Here is a 16,499-nt window from a genome sequence, read left to right as displayed (position 1 = left end):
CAGGAACTATTTACATAGAATTTACATTGTATTTACAACTATTTACATAGTAGTTACATTGTATTAGGTACAGTTGGTAATCTAGAGATGATTTAAAGTATACAGGAAGATGTGTGTAGGTTGTATGCAAATATTGCATCATTTTATACTAAGAGCTTGAACATCAGAGGAATTTTGTATCTACGGGGGGTACTGGAACCAATCCCCTGTGAATACTGAGGGATAACTGTGCTAGGTACCTGGGAGGAATAATTTGAAATTGGTTCCTGGAGTGGGGAGAAACTAGCAGAGAAAAAGTCGCCATCATTGGCATGACTATACTGCCTTAAATCCTCTTTTGGGGTTTCCAAAAATGTTGCAGCTTTTATTTACATGTAATACTATTAGGGAAAAGAAAGCAATGATTTGACATACCGGAGTTAATTCCTGAAAACTTAACATAATTTATTTATTCACTTTCATTATAAGTTTACCATAACTTTGCTAAAAACTGTTGTTTCATTTGAGGTGCAGAATGCTTAGCTATATTAAATGTATTTAATATATAAAAATAAATATAAACGTAGTTTGATTGAAATTTGTATAGCTGATAAATCAGATGATCCCCAAAAATATGGTCTGAGAACAATTTTAAAGAGACTAAGGCTAACAAAGGCATGAACGTTAGTTGCAATTTAGTTAAAAAAACGCTGTTGTCTTCCAGGTTTAATGCAGCCAGACCCAAGTTCGTCCTCCTTGGCACTTTTTAATACAACCACCAACGCTGTGGCTCAGTGTGAAGTAAGTACCAAGCTTCTTAAGTATGTTTTCCAGCCACTTCAGAAGTCAGTGATGTTCTCAAAACAGCATTTTCTTCCTGCACTAAAACTGTTTTAATATCATATTTCCATGTCAGAGGACTGAGGGCTTGAAATAAGCACATAGGAAAGAAACAGTTTTCATAGAAATTCAGGCTGCAAGTTCATTCAAGTTGTAAAGTCATCTGTATTAGAATTAAAATCACAAACAAAACATTTCACATTGTGAGCTATGACACACAGACAGCAAAGGGTATAAAGCATCTCTAACCCGCACTCGGGAGAAGACGGGACACATGGCTGATGCCGCAGAAGCATGTCCTTCCCGTCGGCAGTAAGGGGGCGTCTGCTCCTCTGTGGCTCATGGTAACCATGTCCTTGCTTTTTGTTACATTTTCACACCCAGTACATGCGTCCCGAAACAAGAGGATTTCATTTTAAAATGCAGGTAAGTTTCTAAAATCATCCCATATACGTTCTTTTTGTCACAGCATTGAGTTTGTGAGTTTCACCCACTTACAGCAATAAAATGTTCAACTGCCTTTCAGTATAACGATCCATTATATGAATATACTGTAGTTTATTAACCCATTCTACTTCTGCAGAACCCTTGGCCATGTGTCTGACTCCAGCCAGTCAAATAGGAACTGTAACAGTTATTTTAATAGAGGCATTGTATTTTATTTATTTATTTTAAACAGCTGTACTTAGGTGCAATTGTTATACAATTGATGTACATACTGAACGTCTACAATGTGATGAGTTTGGACATATGCATACACTCATGAAACCATCACCACAATCAAGGTAGTAGGTATTTCCATTACCCCCAAAAGTTTCACTGTGTTTCTTTTTTATTGTTGCCGTTGTTAGAACACTTAGTAGAAGACAAACCCTCTGAATGAGTTTTTAAGTGCCTCATACGATACTGTTAGCTATTGGATCTCTTGAATTTATTCACGTTGCGGAACTGAAACTTGATGCTCATTGGCAGCCAGTTGCCCATTCCCCCTCCCCCCCCCCCAGTCACTGGCAACCCCCATTCTACTCTCTGCTTCTGAGTTTGACTGTTTTAGAGTCTTCATAGAAGTGGAGTCATGCAGTGTCCGTCCTTCGGTGACGGGCTCATTTCACTAAGCATAATGTCCTCTGGGTTTGCTCATGTAGGGGAGACATTGGAAAACAGAGCATCAGTTAAACAAACAACGGAGGACTAAGAAGGCAAAAAGCAAACAGTGAGGTAACACAGGTGGAAGTTGCAAGGAGCAGCTGTCACCTCTGGAGCTTGAGAAACAAAACGAAGGGGTTGGGGTTTCAGAACCTAGAAGCTTAGATGTCGGGGTTGGTTCACAGAGTGTCGAAGGGAACTGCAGACGAGAACCAACTGGTGCTTGCAGGGAGAGCTCTGTGGGCAATTACAGAGCCATTGTGCCCTAGACAAGAGGAAACACCCAGGCTTTACAGAGATTATGAGCATGGCTCTGTGTTGATGCTAATTTCTGGGACCCAAAGCACCAGTAATGTCCACCAGTCAGCTCGGAGCTATGTCATACAGGTGATAAATGACATTTTGGGCTGGGACTGTCTCGCAGTGGACTCAGTGTGACCATGGATCTAACCTGCAGTTACTGAACATACAATGGGAATAAACACACTAAAAAAGTGATATGATCCACGCATGATCCCTGCAGCCTGGGGAGTGAGGGAGGCCTACTATGGGAGGAAGAGCCAGGTGGAAGCCCTGAGACCTTCTCTCTAGGCTGGTCTGGTAGAATTCTAACCGACCTTTCAGGCCTTTGCCACCTGCTCTACATGCCCTGTACGATCTCGCCTTGAGTGTGGGCAGGACCAGTGAAGGTGACAGCATCTCATTCTAATGATTAGATTACTAATCAGTTGACTGAGTTAATGAAAAGGGAAGCTATCCTAGGTGAGCCAGACATAATCAGGTGAAGGCTCCATAAGAAGTGTGAGTATCAGAGAGATGCTGTTCAATTGACCTTGTGAGTTTTATAGCTGCAAGGAAATGAGTTCTGCTAATAGCCACATGAGCTGGAAAGAGGGCCCCAAGCCTTCAACGGGATGGCAAACTTTTTGACACCTTGATTTCAGCCATGAGAGACCTTGAGCAGAGTACCCCGTTGTGCCAGGCCCAGATTCCTGACATGCCTAACTGTCAGATAATCAATGAGTATTGTTTTAAGGCGCCAAGTGTGTGGTAAATTGTCACTCAGCTGTAGAAAACTAATGCAAATAGTAAAGCAAAAGCAATGCCAACGTCCTGGGGGCAGTTTGCAGCCGGTAGTGTGAAGATTTGAAAAATGCAGGGCTAGGTGTCTTTGTCAACCTTCCTTTAATGACCTGTTCGATCTGTGCAGAAGCACACAGATATTGGAGCATGCAGTTTATTGAAGCTTCATCAAATGGGGAGTGTCATTGAAACTCTTATTCATATCTGGAATATATTTACTGGAGAAAATACAGAAACATTCTTTGAACTGTTGTCTGAATTGTAACAGGAACGTGCATGGCTTCGACAGTGCTGACAGCAATGGCGTTCCTCGGAACGCTTCAAAGACCACTCATAAGTGGTTTTCAGCATATTTCATCATTTTTGCCCGAAGGTGGAACAACTTCATAAAACACATATCAAATCTGACCTTTTGTACACTCTTAGCTAGACAATGGGAATTCCCATGAAATACTGAACAAAGAATTCTTTTAAAAAGCATTGTTAAATGGGGCCAGACCAGCGGACGCGGTGCCTGCGGTTGCAACCACATGCTGGGCTCTGCAGCTTGGGGAGGCGGCCCTCCCGAGGGCAGCGGCCGCGGAGACACTCGGCCCTCACCCAGCCCCCCCCCCCCCCAAGAGCCCAGGCGCTGGGCTCACCCAGCTCTGGGGCCGGGCCGGCAGAGAGGGAAGCTGGGAACAGGGAGAGGCTGCAGGCCCGCGGGGCCGGGGGGGGGGGGGGGGGGGGGCGGGGGGGGCGGGGCCGCGCCCCAGACCGAGTAGGAGGCCAGGGTCGCAGGGTGGGGTGGGGAGAGGTGGGAGGTGGGGTGTGTGGTGTGGAGGGGTTGGGGGAGAGGTGGGGGGAGGGGGGTGGGGTGGGGGGTGAGGCGGCTCCCCGCGCAGCTCCAGGGCCCTGGGCATCCCGGCAGGGCCTCGGTGCGGCCGCGGCGCCATCACCCAGAGCATCACCGCGCTGCGCGCCCTGCCGGAGGCCGGCGGCAGCGGGGCCTCCCCGCCCGGCCACTTCAAGGACCCCAAGCGGTTGTCCTGCAAAGGCTGGGGCTTCTTCCTGCGCACCCACCCCGACGGCCGAGTGGACGGGGTGCGGGAGTAGAGCGGCCCTCACATCAAACTACAACTGCCAGCAGAAGAGAGAGGGGTGGCGTCTATCAAAGGAGCGTGTGCAAGCCGTTACCTTGCTGTGAAGGGAGATGGAAGATCCCCGGCTTCTAAATGTGTTATAGACGAGAGTTTCTTTTTCAAACGATTGGAATCTAGTAACTACAATACTCACCGGTCAAGGAAATCCTCCAGTTGGCCTGTGGCACTGAAACGAACCGGGCGGTGCAAACTTGGACCCAAAACAGGACCTGGGCAGAAAGTTATACTTTTTCTTCCAATGTCTGCTAAGAGCTGATCTTAATGGCAGCATCCGATCATTTCACGTGAAAGAAGAGGTATATTTTAGAAAGTTGTTAATGAAAGGAGAAAAATGTGTACAGCTATCTGCTCAGTTTGGATAACTGGCTGGATAACCTTTGATAGTAAAATATTTAATCTTTGCCCTAATTTAAAAAATTCCTGGAAAATGTATAGATTTCCATTTTTTATATAGCATTTGCTGTTATCCAGTGAAGCTTACTTAGAGCTACACTCTTTTCATACATTTGCTTCATTTGAAAAGAGATTTTTAAAATGTGCGCACACAAGTTTTCTTCATGGAAATCATAGACCTTAGAAAATTAAAGTCAGATATTTAATCCAAATGTCCACTACTTATAAATATGAATTTAACACATTCCTGTCACAGTTTTGTAATCGTCTGGCAGTTCCTTGTGATAGAGTTTATGGAGCTAGCCTGTGTAAGCTGCTGGAAGTTCTTCCACGGTCAGATCAATCCTGTCAAATCCTTCTGTGTACCCACACAGCAGTCTTGACCAGGCCACTGAGACCCAGCCACTCACCGTAAGCATTCTTGCTGGCCAAAATTTATGGTGAATGAATATGGCTGTAGGCGGCAGATGAAACACACGTCTTGACTTCCCAAAAGCTCCGGGATTGGTGTGTTGTTGCCAAATACTCAGGAGGGACCTGAATTCTGATTTTATACCAATCTCTTCAAAACTTCTCGAACTGCTGTACCTCCTAAAGAAAAAAAAACAAAAAACAAACAAACAAAAAAAAACACCAAAAAGGTAGGGTCACATTTTTAGAAATTTAATCACCAAGATTTTCAGATAAAGTAGCATTACCAAAGGGTTCAAAAGCAAAACTTTACCCTAGGAAAGTAGTTTCTGATATAACTCTTTGCCTTCTGGACATGATGAGATACCAAAGAATTTTCTTAGCACCGTGTGTCTGAGAAGCTTCTGAAGTCGTAGAGCAGATTCCTTTGTAACCATTTGGTCACGCTCTTCTGGCTGTCCTGCCAGTGGGATCCCACTGTGGTAACTTTTGGCATTTTGTGTTTTGAGATTCCAGAGAACTTGGATTCGTTCCTCCAACACTAAAAATGCCACAGTCCTTTATCTCATCAGAAGTTTTTAAAAACTTGCAATTTATAGAATTTTATAATACAGCAAGGGTCTTCACATTTTATAAGGCTGATTTTTTTTTTAATAATAGGCAAATTTCTGGGGCAGTATTTTTATTGCCATTAACATATTTTTTGTAGTGCTTTTTCTGAATATCCAGATGAACCTCCTGCGTGGGACTTCTCTAACCCTGATGCTTCGTCACTGTCTCCCAGAATGTTTATGAGAAGCCCTTAAATTAAAATACCCTTTAATGCCTCCATTTCCTTGTCTGTCAAGTTGTAAATTATGTTTACCTTTTGAATAGTCCTGCTGGTGAAGAACAGGCAAGGAAGGTAAAGTGAGGGGAAAATGTCTCAATTCCTGTGTGCTCTGAAATAGACTATTTTACCAGTTCCCTGGATATACTCTTGTTTACGCCCACCAAGAAACAGCTCTGGAAATAGACAGAGTTTAAAAATGCAGACAAATGTCTTTTTTAAATTATGCGCTGACTCCCCTCATAACTGAGATTTGCTATAGATTAAGCATGGTTAGAAATTACATTTTTAAACTATAAACATAAAATAATTTATAAGAAAAAACTTGCCTTAATAGGAAAAATAATTCTCAGTGGTATACATGTTTGTTACTCAGTTTGTTACAGATTGTGGCACTGATCTTGAGTTTTACTTGTTATTTGTTGATCTGACTTAATCTGAATGCTTATTTTTATTTAACCGCTTTGAAAAGTTGACCATGGCGGGGTCTAGTTTAACTCCTAGTACCGCTAATCAAGAGTTTGGCCTTTGGTTCCTGAGTCTAGCCTGTGGGTTATCGAAGCACAGGTTGGGGCTAGTGAGCAAATCCATCTTGCTCAGCAGTGACCACAGCTGTTGATTCAAAATCAGCGTGGCCTGGGTAGTTTGATCAGTTTAATCTGCATCATGGTACCACGGACTAGACCAACAAGTGAATGGGCGACGTAATACTTCTGTCTCTAGAGGGGACCCTTCCATCTCAAGATCGAAATCTGTTTTCCAAGGATTTTACCGTAAATTTAAACTTTGTATCCAGTTCCAGTGCTTTATTCTCTTGTAACATCATTATTATTATTTTTCTTGTACCATTATTATTTTAATGTACTGGAAGGTAAACTGAAATGACATTTACTATTTTATAGGTTTGAAAAACACAGGAAAAATCGAGAGTTTTGTTTTTATTTTTGCTGGTTGGAAGATATGTTTAAATACATCGTAGTGCGTTTAAATGGAGTTTATATTTGTTATTTCTCTTTTGTGATATTTAATAGGATTAGGCTTGAAATAAAAGATAATAGGAAAAACTGTGGGGAAAAAAAACGTTGCTAAATGGAACCCAGTTGTATATAAAAAATATAATACAGCATGGCCAGTTTGGTTATGATCCCAGATATGTGAAGTTTGCCTTTAGAAAATGAATCCGTATAACATACTAACAGATTAAAAAATAAAAACCATATAACTTCAATAAAAGCATGAGAACATCTGATAAAATTCAAAAGACTTTTATGATACAAAATGAAAAGCAAAGCCCCTCTTCCCAAGCCGGAAATAGAACTTTCTTAATCTGATGGAGGGTACTGGAGACAAAATCCATGGCAAACAGTGTAATTAATGGTGAAATACTGAAAATTCCCCATTTTTATGTCTACTGAACAAGACAAATAGGCCTACTATGACTATTTCTATTCTTCAAGATGAAATGGAGGGCCTTTTCAAATAATTATTAGAATTAACAGAGTTTAGCAAGGTGCTTGACTATTATGTCAATACACAAAAATCAGTATACAGAGTATATTGTATATACAAAATACATTGACTACAATGTCAATACATAGAAATAAATATATATCATGTCAATGAACTGTAACTAAATGCATTTATATATGCCAAGAAGAAACAGTAGGTAATTACCTTTTTAAACACAACACCATTTACAATAGCATAACAAATCAAGTATTTAGAAATAAAACTAACAATAGCTAAATGAATTCTCTAGGAAGAAATATTATAAAATTTAAAGAGGGACATTTGAAAAGGCCTAAATTAAATAGGGAATAACACTCAAATTCCAGATGAAAGGCTCAATATTATAAATGTATTAATTCTCCCTTAACTGATAGTATATCAGTTCAATCAAGATTCCATCAAGATTGAAGATTTGATACAATATATCAAGATTCAATATAATCTCAATAAAAATACCGATTTTTTTTTCATGGAATTTGCAATTTATATGGAAATGCAAAAGGCCAAGAAATTAAAAATGCTTTTGAAGAACAAATTATTCCATCCCATTTCCTCAACAGCTTTGCCATTCTTTTAATGGCTGTGCCCTGCCCCCCGTCCTCCTGTCTCCATGGTATTCCACACAGGATGGAGTGATGAATGAGAAACAGCACGTGCTGAAGTGAATCGCTCAGAGGTGCAGGCAGGAGCAGCTGCACCTGCTTCTGTAGTGTCGTGGCCACTGTCTTGCATGTTGACATTCTTCTAACAAAAATCCTAAAATTACAGTTTTGCCACCCATCATTGAGAAACACGGTAATGTTCATGACTTCCATCGAGAGTCCTGAATTCTATGCAGTGATGGCTTGAATTTTTGTTTCCCCAAACTTGTTTTTCTAGGCTGATCCAGTGGAGAACGTATCTGAACAGGATCTAAAGATCAAGTTTTACATCGGTTCCAGGTCCACATCTCTGTCCTCACACAGTGGAGACGAAGCCTGACCCTGGTTAAGGTGCCTCCGTGGGGTAGTTTTGCCTTCGAACTTTCCACCTGCAAAGCTGAGAATGACTCCTATCAGAAATAGTGCCGTTTCTCTCCTAAGCGAATGTATCGTTTAGTTCAGGAACAGTCTGTAGAGAGTATTGGGTTTACCTAATAACACAGCAAGATTTGAAACTCAAATGAGAAAACTGTTCCTGAAACTTAGTGAAAGAAGACAAAATTCTACCAAATACTTGAGCAAAGAACTTAATGATGGGCTCCTGCGATGAAGTGAGGGTTTAAAAGAGCAGAGAGCACATTTCAGTGAATTCTGGAATGGTCAGTAAAACCTGCGGTGCAAAGCACGAGGGGACGTGGTCTGGCAAGGACAACTCCCTTGCTATTTACATTGCTTCAGTTAATATTAAAGAGTCATGCTGTCACAGGAACATTTTACGTAATCATCATAACATCAAGGCTGGTATTAGATACAATTAGTAAGATATTAAAATACATTTGTGACTGCACTTATTAAAATTAGAGGTAACTTCATACCTCCTACATAATGGTACATGAAATAACTCTTCATTGGCCCTTCATGTTAATCAGAGGGCGTGACACTCTGCAAAAGGAAATATTTCCTCCAGAGGTCAAAGGGTTTAGTGTCACCCAGACCGTATTCTCCCTCTTCAAAGATGCTCTTCCCTTCCTTCTTTGCATCTCACTCACCATGATTCATCTGGGCGCGCAAGCTTTGTTGCCCACTTTGGAATCCTCGGGACGGGCAGAGAGTTCTCACGAGGGTATGCAATTTGGTTTGGAAAACTTCAGTGTGGTTTATAGCCAGGCCAGACCTTGTTTTCAAATTCTGCCCAGAGCCTCTAACATTTTGATAACTTTATTTTATCTTATTGTTTTCAAATTTTAATATTAATTTAAAAATTTTCATTTCCATCACACAGGAAGGTATAAGAAATAGTCTACCACAAACCTAAATACCTACTACACACAAATTTAGCAAAACAGTTGTCATTTTTGTTTCTGACCTGGTGTGCATTCTTCTTGTCCACCTTTTCATACTTTGCATCTTAGGCAAGTATCCTTCAAGCTCACAGGATTGCTTGGTTTGCTTAAAATACAAAGCATTAAATACACAAATATTATCCCTATTGCTTTACAACTTATTTTTTTCACACTGTTTATTCATGTCAAGACCTATTCATTCATTTTTAACTGCTGTGTAGTATTCCACTGTATAAATATACTTAGGTTCACATAACCATGCTCCTTTTGATGAATTAATGCATTTTTTCCACATTATAATTTCTCTATTATAATGAGCCTGTTGGGACCTGCTTGCCTATATACACATGGGAGAATTTGTTAGCTATTGGCTAGTAGAAATGCATATTGTCAATGTAAGATTTTGCCAAGCTGAGTTATTTAATTTTTTTGAAACAATCATAAATTTTACAGAAATATTTCAAGCACAGTATAAAATTACTTTTCCTGGACTATTTGAAAGTTGCCACTTGATTTTCCATCACCTTGAATAATGCTTTCTCTTGTACTTCTTACAAATAAGAATGTTCACCTACATCATCATATATATATATATATATACATATACACACACACACACACACACACTATAACCATCATCAGTAACATTGATACATTACTGTCATCTAATCCTCAGACCCCTTCAAGATTCACCAACTGTCCCCATGTGACCATTATAGCAAAAGAACACAGTGGTGGGAATACAAAATGGTACAGCCACTTTGGAACACAGTTTAGCGATTTCCCACACAGCCGGCAATCACGCACCTTGATATTTACCCAAATGAAATGAAAACTGATCTCCACACAAAATTCTGTCCATATATAGCAACTTTATTCATAATTGCCAAAACTTGGGCGCAACCAAGATGTCCTTCAGTAGGTGAATGGATAAATAAACTGCGGTACAACATCGAGACAATGGAATATTACTCAATGATAAAAAGAAATGAGTTTTGAAGACATGAAAAGACATGGAAGAGTCTTAAACGCATATCGCTAAGTGATTGATGCCAATCTGAAAGGGCTGTGTATTGTGTAATACTTTACCCCCAGCAACATTTGTGAGCACCTGATTCTTTCCATTTCAGAATATATTTTCTATAATTCCCTAGGAAAGAAAAATTGTATTTCATATAGACAGCTAAATTTTATGATTTTGAAGTCTAATTTAAAAATGTCATCTAAATTACCCGAGCATATTTTTAGATTATTAGTGTTTGCAAAACCTTAATGAACCCCCTATAATTAATTTTAGTATATTTCTACATACTTACGGTCACAAATCCTTTCTACATTTATAAGACAAGTAGTCCAAAAGTCTTTTGAAGATTCTAATCACATACCTACTCATTAAAAGTATTCTTCAAATATGTTTATGATCAATGTTCTTCTTTTAATGTAGTCTGCATGTGATGACACACATTTTAAAATAGCCAAGTTGAAATAAAGTATATGAACTAAACATATATTTTGTTTGTAGAAATGGAAGGCTTATATTTGAATTACTTAAAGTGTATATTCAGCACTGTGAGAATTTTAGCTTTCCTGTGTTTTTGTCTAACACGTATAATTCTTTTGTCTTACTTGAGAAATAATTTAATTCTTATAATTTTGGTGATATGGACTGCTTGCCTACATTTATTTTTATGTCCTTGATTCAGATTACAGATTCTGCTCACCTTCCAGTTCACACCCCAACAATAAAGAGAAGAGACTGTCACAATAGAATCCTCTTTCCAGCAAAGGTACTTGATTAAGTTCCAAACTTAGCAGGTCCTTGAAAACCGAGAATAAGTTGGTTTTCATCTTCAACCCACCCCTCCCTCCCTTCTTCCCTCCTTTCCTTCCTTCCTTCCTTGCTTGCCTCTTGGAGACTTCTGGTTAAACATAGCAGACTCAAAAATGCATACTTTCTAATGAAATCCTCTAAACCGATAAAAAGAAAAGTAAGTTACATAATTTTGGAAGGTGGAAGAGGCTGAGTGAGGGGTTAGGAGGGCTGGGAAATCTGAATGTCAAGTGCTTAGAGAGGGCTTGCCAAAAAGCCACAAAACACTTAGCATCTCAGAAGCCTACAAGGATTCGAGGACTAGCAACACTAAGTCCTTCCGGAGGAAGGGGTGATGTGCAGTGCTGAAAACAGGGGAGTAAACTGAGGATCTGAATGAGAGCAAGTCGCTCCCGTGCACACACAGTGCCCACAGCAGGGACTGCAGTCAGTCTGTTTTACAGATGAGGAAACAGAGACACGAAGGGGAGAAAATTTACCAACTTGTATTTGGAAGAACCAGATTTTGTTACAGTTTACATATTGCTCGTTTATGACAACAATAATTTCAGGTCAGAGAGGCATGGTACAGAAATAGAAAACCCATAGTGGATTGCCCACTTGTTGACAATTCTGGGAAGACACCTGGAGTTTTAGCTGTCAGGGTTCCAGTTAGAAATTTCAGGGTGCCTTCTGTCTCGAAGGTACAATACAGCCTGCTTCACAGGAGTGTTCCAGTCCCTGGGGAACAGGATTTATTTTATTGATAGTAGAAAGTGAAACACATCGTGTGCTCTAGAAAGCACATTTTGAAATTATTCTTTCTTTCTAAAGAAGGGATAGAAACCGTATTATTTTTGTTACCCCTCTTCAATAAAAATATGTAACACAGGCAATTCTGACTCCATTTGTTGTTAAGAAATCATTTGAAGAATTTATCAATCTACAATATTTTAATGTCAGGGTATATCAGCCCATATAAAGCCCAGGCTATATTTATTTGGTTCCAAATAGTATTAATGAACATTTGATCACCTCTAAATAATTCTCCTCCTCCTCCTTCTCCTCCCCTTTCTCTTCTTGGTAATTTTGGGATCACTTAATCAGTATTTTCCAGTTAGGAAGTGATTAGAGGCAAGCATCCTAAGTGCTGGTGAGAAAGGAGGGAGCTGCTTTTCTTGCATATACATATAAAATGGTATTTTGGGCAGGATGGGTTGAAGGAATCACCAGAATCACCTTTTCAATGTTATTTATTTGTTTACTTTTTGAAGTACAGTCAGTTACAATGTGTCCGTTTCTGGTGCACAGCACAGTGTCCCAGCCATGCATGTATAGACATGTATTTGTTTTCATATTCTTTTTCATTAAAGAAGAAGATTTTGAATATAGTTCCCTGTGCTATAGAGAAGGATTTTTTTAATCTATTTTTATATTCAGTGGTTAACATTTGCAAATCTCAAACTCCCCAATTTCTCCTCTCTCATCCCCTTTCCCGCAGTTATCATAAAATCGTTTACTGCGTCTATGAGTGTTATCTACCATCAACGCATGTTTGGTCTCTTTGTTTTGTAGAATAAGACCCACCGGTTTTTCCTCACATCCTTCACGGCCCCTACCAAGTGCCACCAGTGCACATCTCTGATGGTGGGTTTGGTAAGGCAGGGCTGCTCCTGTGACGGTAAGACCCGAGGAGGGGACTGTGTGCGCTTGGAGCCGTGGCACCCACACCTAAGTGTTCTCACTCAGCTCGGTGCTTTAGGCAGCTGCTGTAACCAAGCACGTAGGCTGGGTGGCTTCTAGACACAGACCTGCATTCCTCACAGGCTGGGGGTCTGAGATCTGGGCGCCCGTACGGCTGGGTTCTGGAGAGGAGCCCCCTCCAGGCTGCACCTGGTGGAAGGGGGAGGGGCAGGGAGCTCCAAGGGGTCTCTTTTCTAAGGGCGCTAATCCCAGTCACGAGGGCTCCACCCTCAGGACCTAATCCCCTCCCAGAGGCCTCACCTTCTCGTACCGTCACATGGTGGGGTGGGGCAGGGCGGGGTGCGGGAGTTAGCATTGCAAAATACCAGTTTTGAGGGAATCCAAACATCCAGCCCATTGCACTAAATGACTAAGCAGAAATGTGCTCTCTGGGAACTATAGAAGCATCACAGTGTCCTGATCACTTCTCTAAAAAATCTCTCTGAATGTATTTCGTATCAGAAAGACTGGACCTGTAGTTGTGGGTAGACTTTGGGGGGATCTCTGCACTGGGCAACTCCAGAGGGCCTCCTGCCCTCGCAGCCTGTGTGAACAGCTGCCCCCAGGAGGTGTGCTGTGTAGCCTGCAGGCAGGGTCCCCACTCCCTGGGAAAATGTATTTAGATACATTTTGTTTTCTGTGGCACTGGGAGAGTTTGAGGACCACATCCACTGGCCCACGTGACAGGAAAACGGAATGCTGTCCTTTGTCATCCTTTTACTTGACTCGTTTAGTTTATTACGGTGAATATTGCTGAAGGAAAGCACTATATTTTTGCAAATGTCTAACAGTGGATCCCTGTGCCGCACAGACACCTCGTTCCTCACCCGAGGGAGCCGATTCTGCACGTGTTGGTTTCCTCAGTGAGTCCTGTCAAATGCTCACTCTGGGATGCACAGCGCTGAGCAAGACAACTGTCCTGCACTCAGCACTGTGACAGTCAGAGGTGCCTTAACTGCGAACACATCCTAAAACATTGAACAAAATGGGATGTAAAATGAGGAGTCATGTGCTCACACACTCCTCCGAGGGCAGCGGAGCCAGGCTCTGAGCTGAACTCACGGGAGCATCTCTCAGCCTCTGCTGAGCCTGGGACTGGCTGCTGCCCCTGCTGGTGCATAAAGATGGCCCACGGCCACCACCGCTGCAGACCCCAGAACCTGCAACTTCTGCCAGGGCCAGGAAGGACCCTGCTGCTGCAGAACTGAGAATGTGCTCACCAAATCTGGAAGCCACCACTGCAGCCATGGCTTCACACTCCCTCTGTCAAGACCCAGCCAGTAAGATGGATGTGGTGCCTCCAGCACCACCCGGCATGACCCAGCTCAGCATCTCATAGAAAGCCGTCTTCTGAGCGGAGCTTCTAAGGTCCAAAACTTAGTTCCAAGGGAGTCCAGGAAATGTAGTTTTTAGCATTTTGGCCTCTACAAGAGTAGACAGAATGGCAGTGGGAGTCGAGGGAATCAGACCATTGTATCCTCACAGTTACCTCTCTTTTATTTCCTCCAAAAAGTATGTGGGTTCTCATGTCACACAACCTGTGCAGAAAAAGCTCCAAGAACTTGTCCAGTGCCTTTGCATCAGAAGAAAGGCACCTTCTGTCTAGACCCACAGAAAGGGCACGGGAACAGCCTATGAAGGCCACGTCTGGGTAAGTGTCAATGTTTTGGGCTCATATGAATCTTTTCACAATGTGTGCACAACACTTGTCAGAAAGATTTATGCTGTGTTGTACAGTAATAATTATATACAATTGAAAATATTTCTTCCATCCTAAGAAGATGATTTCAGAGCAAAGTTTAGCTGTCCCCAAGAGGATATTTCCACATGTCCCCAAGTTTTCTGTTTAGACCCCACCTTGCGATGAACAATGGCTGAAATCCCTGTTAGCGATGTACCTTTGACTTCCAGCCAGCAGTCATAAATTATGAGACTGGGGGTGAGAGAATCTTCTTGAGAAATACTTAAAATCTGAGTTGAATCTGAGGCTACCAAATTTGAATTTAATGTTACGTCACGGCAAAGCTGTGACTGTGAATGAACTGCTAGTGTTCAGTGAAATGGTATTAATCTTCTTTTCACAACGCAAGAATCATCCAGTCCTCAAAGGGATTGCCTTTGTTTTAAAAATTTCATTTATGCGATCTAGTTCTGTTCCCACCTTTGAACAAGGAAAAGTGGCAGATTTATAACATAGTATAATTATTTGAGTTTTATATATAATCATTGCATAGTATTTGATGTTTCGACTTGGATTGCCTTTGTTTGTTTTTTTGCAAACTAAAAACTAAAGATCCCAAAGAAAGCAGGAATGAAAAAAGGATGGCAGAGGGCACTGGCTGTAGTTTGTGACTTCAAACTCTTCCTGTATCATGTGGATGAAGAAAAAGGCTCAAAACCCAGTGTTGTAGCAAGTCATGTGATTGACTTAAGGTAAGCTTTGAAAGGGAGAATATTATTTTATCCAAAAAAAAAAATTGGGAATAAAAATGCTTTCTGATATTTTCTTTAAATAGTGTTGTCATTTAACTTTATGCTAAGTTCTTAATTTTCTGCACTGCCAAGCCCCTGTAGATATCTCAGTTTCTATCGTTTCCTTCTAATATTTTTGGTTGATCTATTTTTGCCAACTGTTAAACACCTCCTCGGCAGCTGTGCCGTTAAAATGCTTGCACTTAATTGTTTTCTGTAAGTGCCCCTTGGGGAAGTGAATTTTCACTGGGAGCGCCCTAGCTCTGCACAGATCTACAGAGGATCTGGCTCAAGGATTCAGCAGATCACTGATCAGCACATGCATGTGAGGAAGACTACGAAACGTGAGCAAAAAGAATCCAATATTATGTAAAAATTATACGGCATCTGGAGCCAGTGTGGTGTGTGTTGGGAAGGCTGGTTTAATGTTCAAAAATCAATGTATTTTACCATATCAATAAAGGAAAAAGATCCTGTCAGTAGATACAATAAACACATTTGGCAAAATCAGGTATTTATTCTTGATACACACTTAGAAGAAAGCGTCCTCATCCTGATGAAGGGTGTCTATGAAAACCCCACAGCGAACATCACAATTAGTGGCAAAAGACTCAGTGCCTTCTCAGTAAGATCAGGAACAAGACAATGATGTTTGGTCTCACCACGCTTATTAAACATTGTACTGGAGATCCAGGACAGGGAAGAGAAAGAAATAAAATACATCCTGGTTGTAAAGAAGGAAGCAAAATTATTCATAGGCAGAATGAACATCTATGCAGAAGTATCTGTGCAATCTACAGAAAAAGCTGTCAGAACGAATAAATGAATTCAGTAAATTTGCAAGATACTTGATCAATAGATACGAAAGGCTAAAATTAAAAAGACTGTTTCAAATGTTGGCAGCAGATGGAGGACCTGGATCTCTCAAACATTGCTTTGTAAGTCATTTAACCACTTTGGATGAAAGCTTGGCAGTTTCCTAAAAAGTTAACCACACACCTAATATATGATCTAGTCATTCTACTCCTAGTATTTCCCCCAAAGAAAGCTTATGTCCATACAGAGGTGCATGAACATTCATAGCAGAGCCCCAAACTTGAAACAACCCCAATGTCCATTCATGGGCAAATGGATACATTGTGGCTGTGAGATGTTGCT

General features: G+C 41.1%; 1 protein-coding gene and 1 pseudogene across 1 annotated transcript in view; both read left to right on the top strand.

The window, feature by feature from the left end:
- The window catches only part of LOC102521042 (serine/threonine-protein kinase MRCK alpha), a 40,727-nt gene that overhangs the window by 23,481 nt on the left and 747 nt on the right, over positions 1-16,499 (top strand). Inside the window, 7 exon segments of the mRNA XM_032471097.1 lie at positions 704-780; positions 8,212-8,309; positions 11,007-11,103; positions 12,702-12,807; positions 14,383-14,483; positions 14,485-14,520; positions 15,163-15,302. Of these exon segments, the coding sequence (XP_032326988.1) occupies positions 704-780; positions 8,212-8,309; positions 11,007-11,103; positions 12,702-12,807; positions 14,383-14,483; positions 14,485-14,520; positions 15,163-15,302 (655 nt within the window).
- On the top strand, positions 1,101-5,427 carry LOC116660792 (annotated as a pseudogene).

Source organism: Camelus ferus, chromosome 31 (genome assembly GCF_009834535.1).
Source record: "Camelus ferus isolate YT-003-E chromosome 31, BCGSAC_Cfer_1.0, whole genome shotgun sequence".
Taxonomy (NCBI): Eukaryota; Metazoa; Chordata; class Mammalia; order Artiodactyla; family Camelidae; genus Camelus; species Camelus ferus.
The sequence above is the reverse complement of the archived record's forward strand: the minus strand, read 5'-3'. Positions and strand labels throughout refer to the sequence as shown.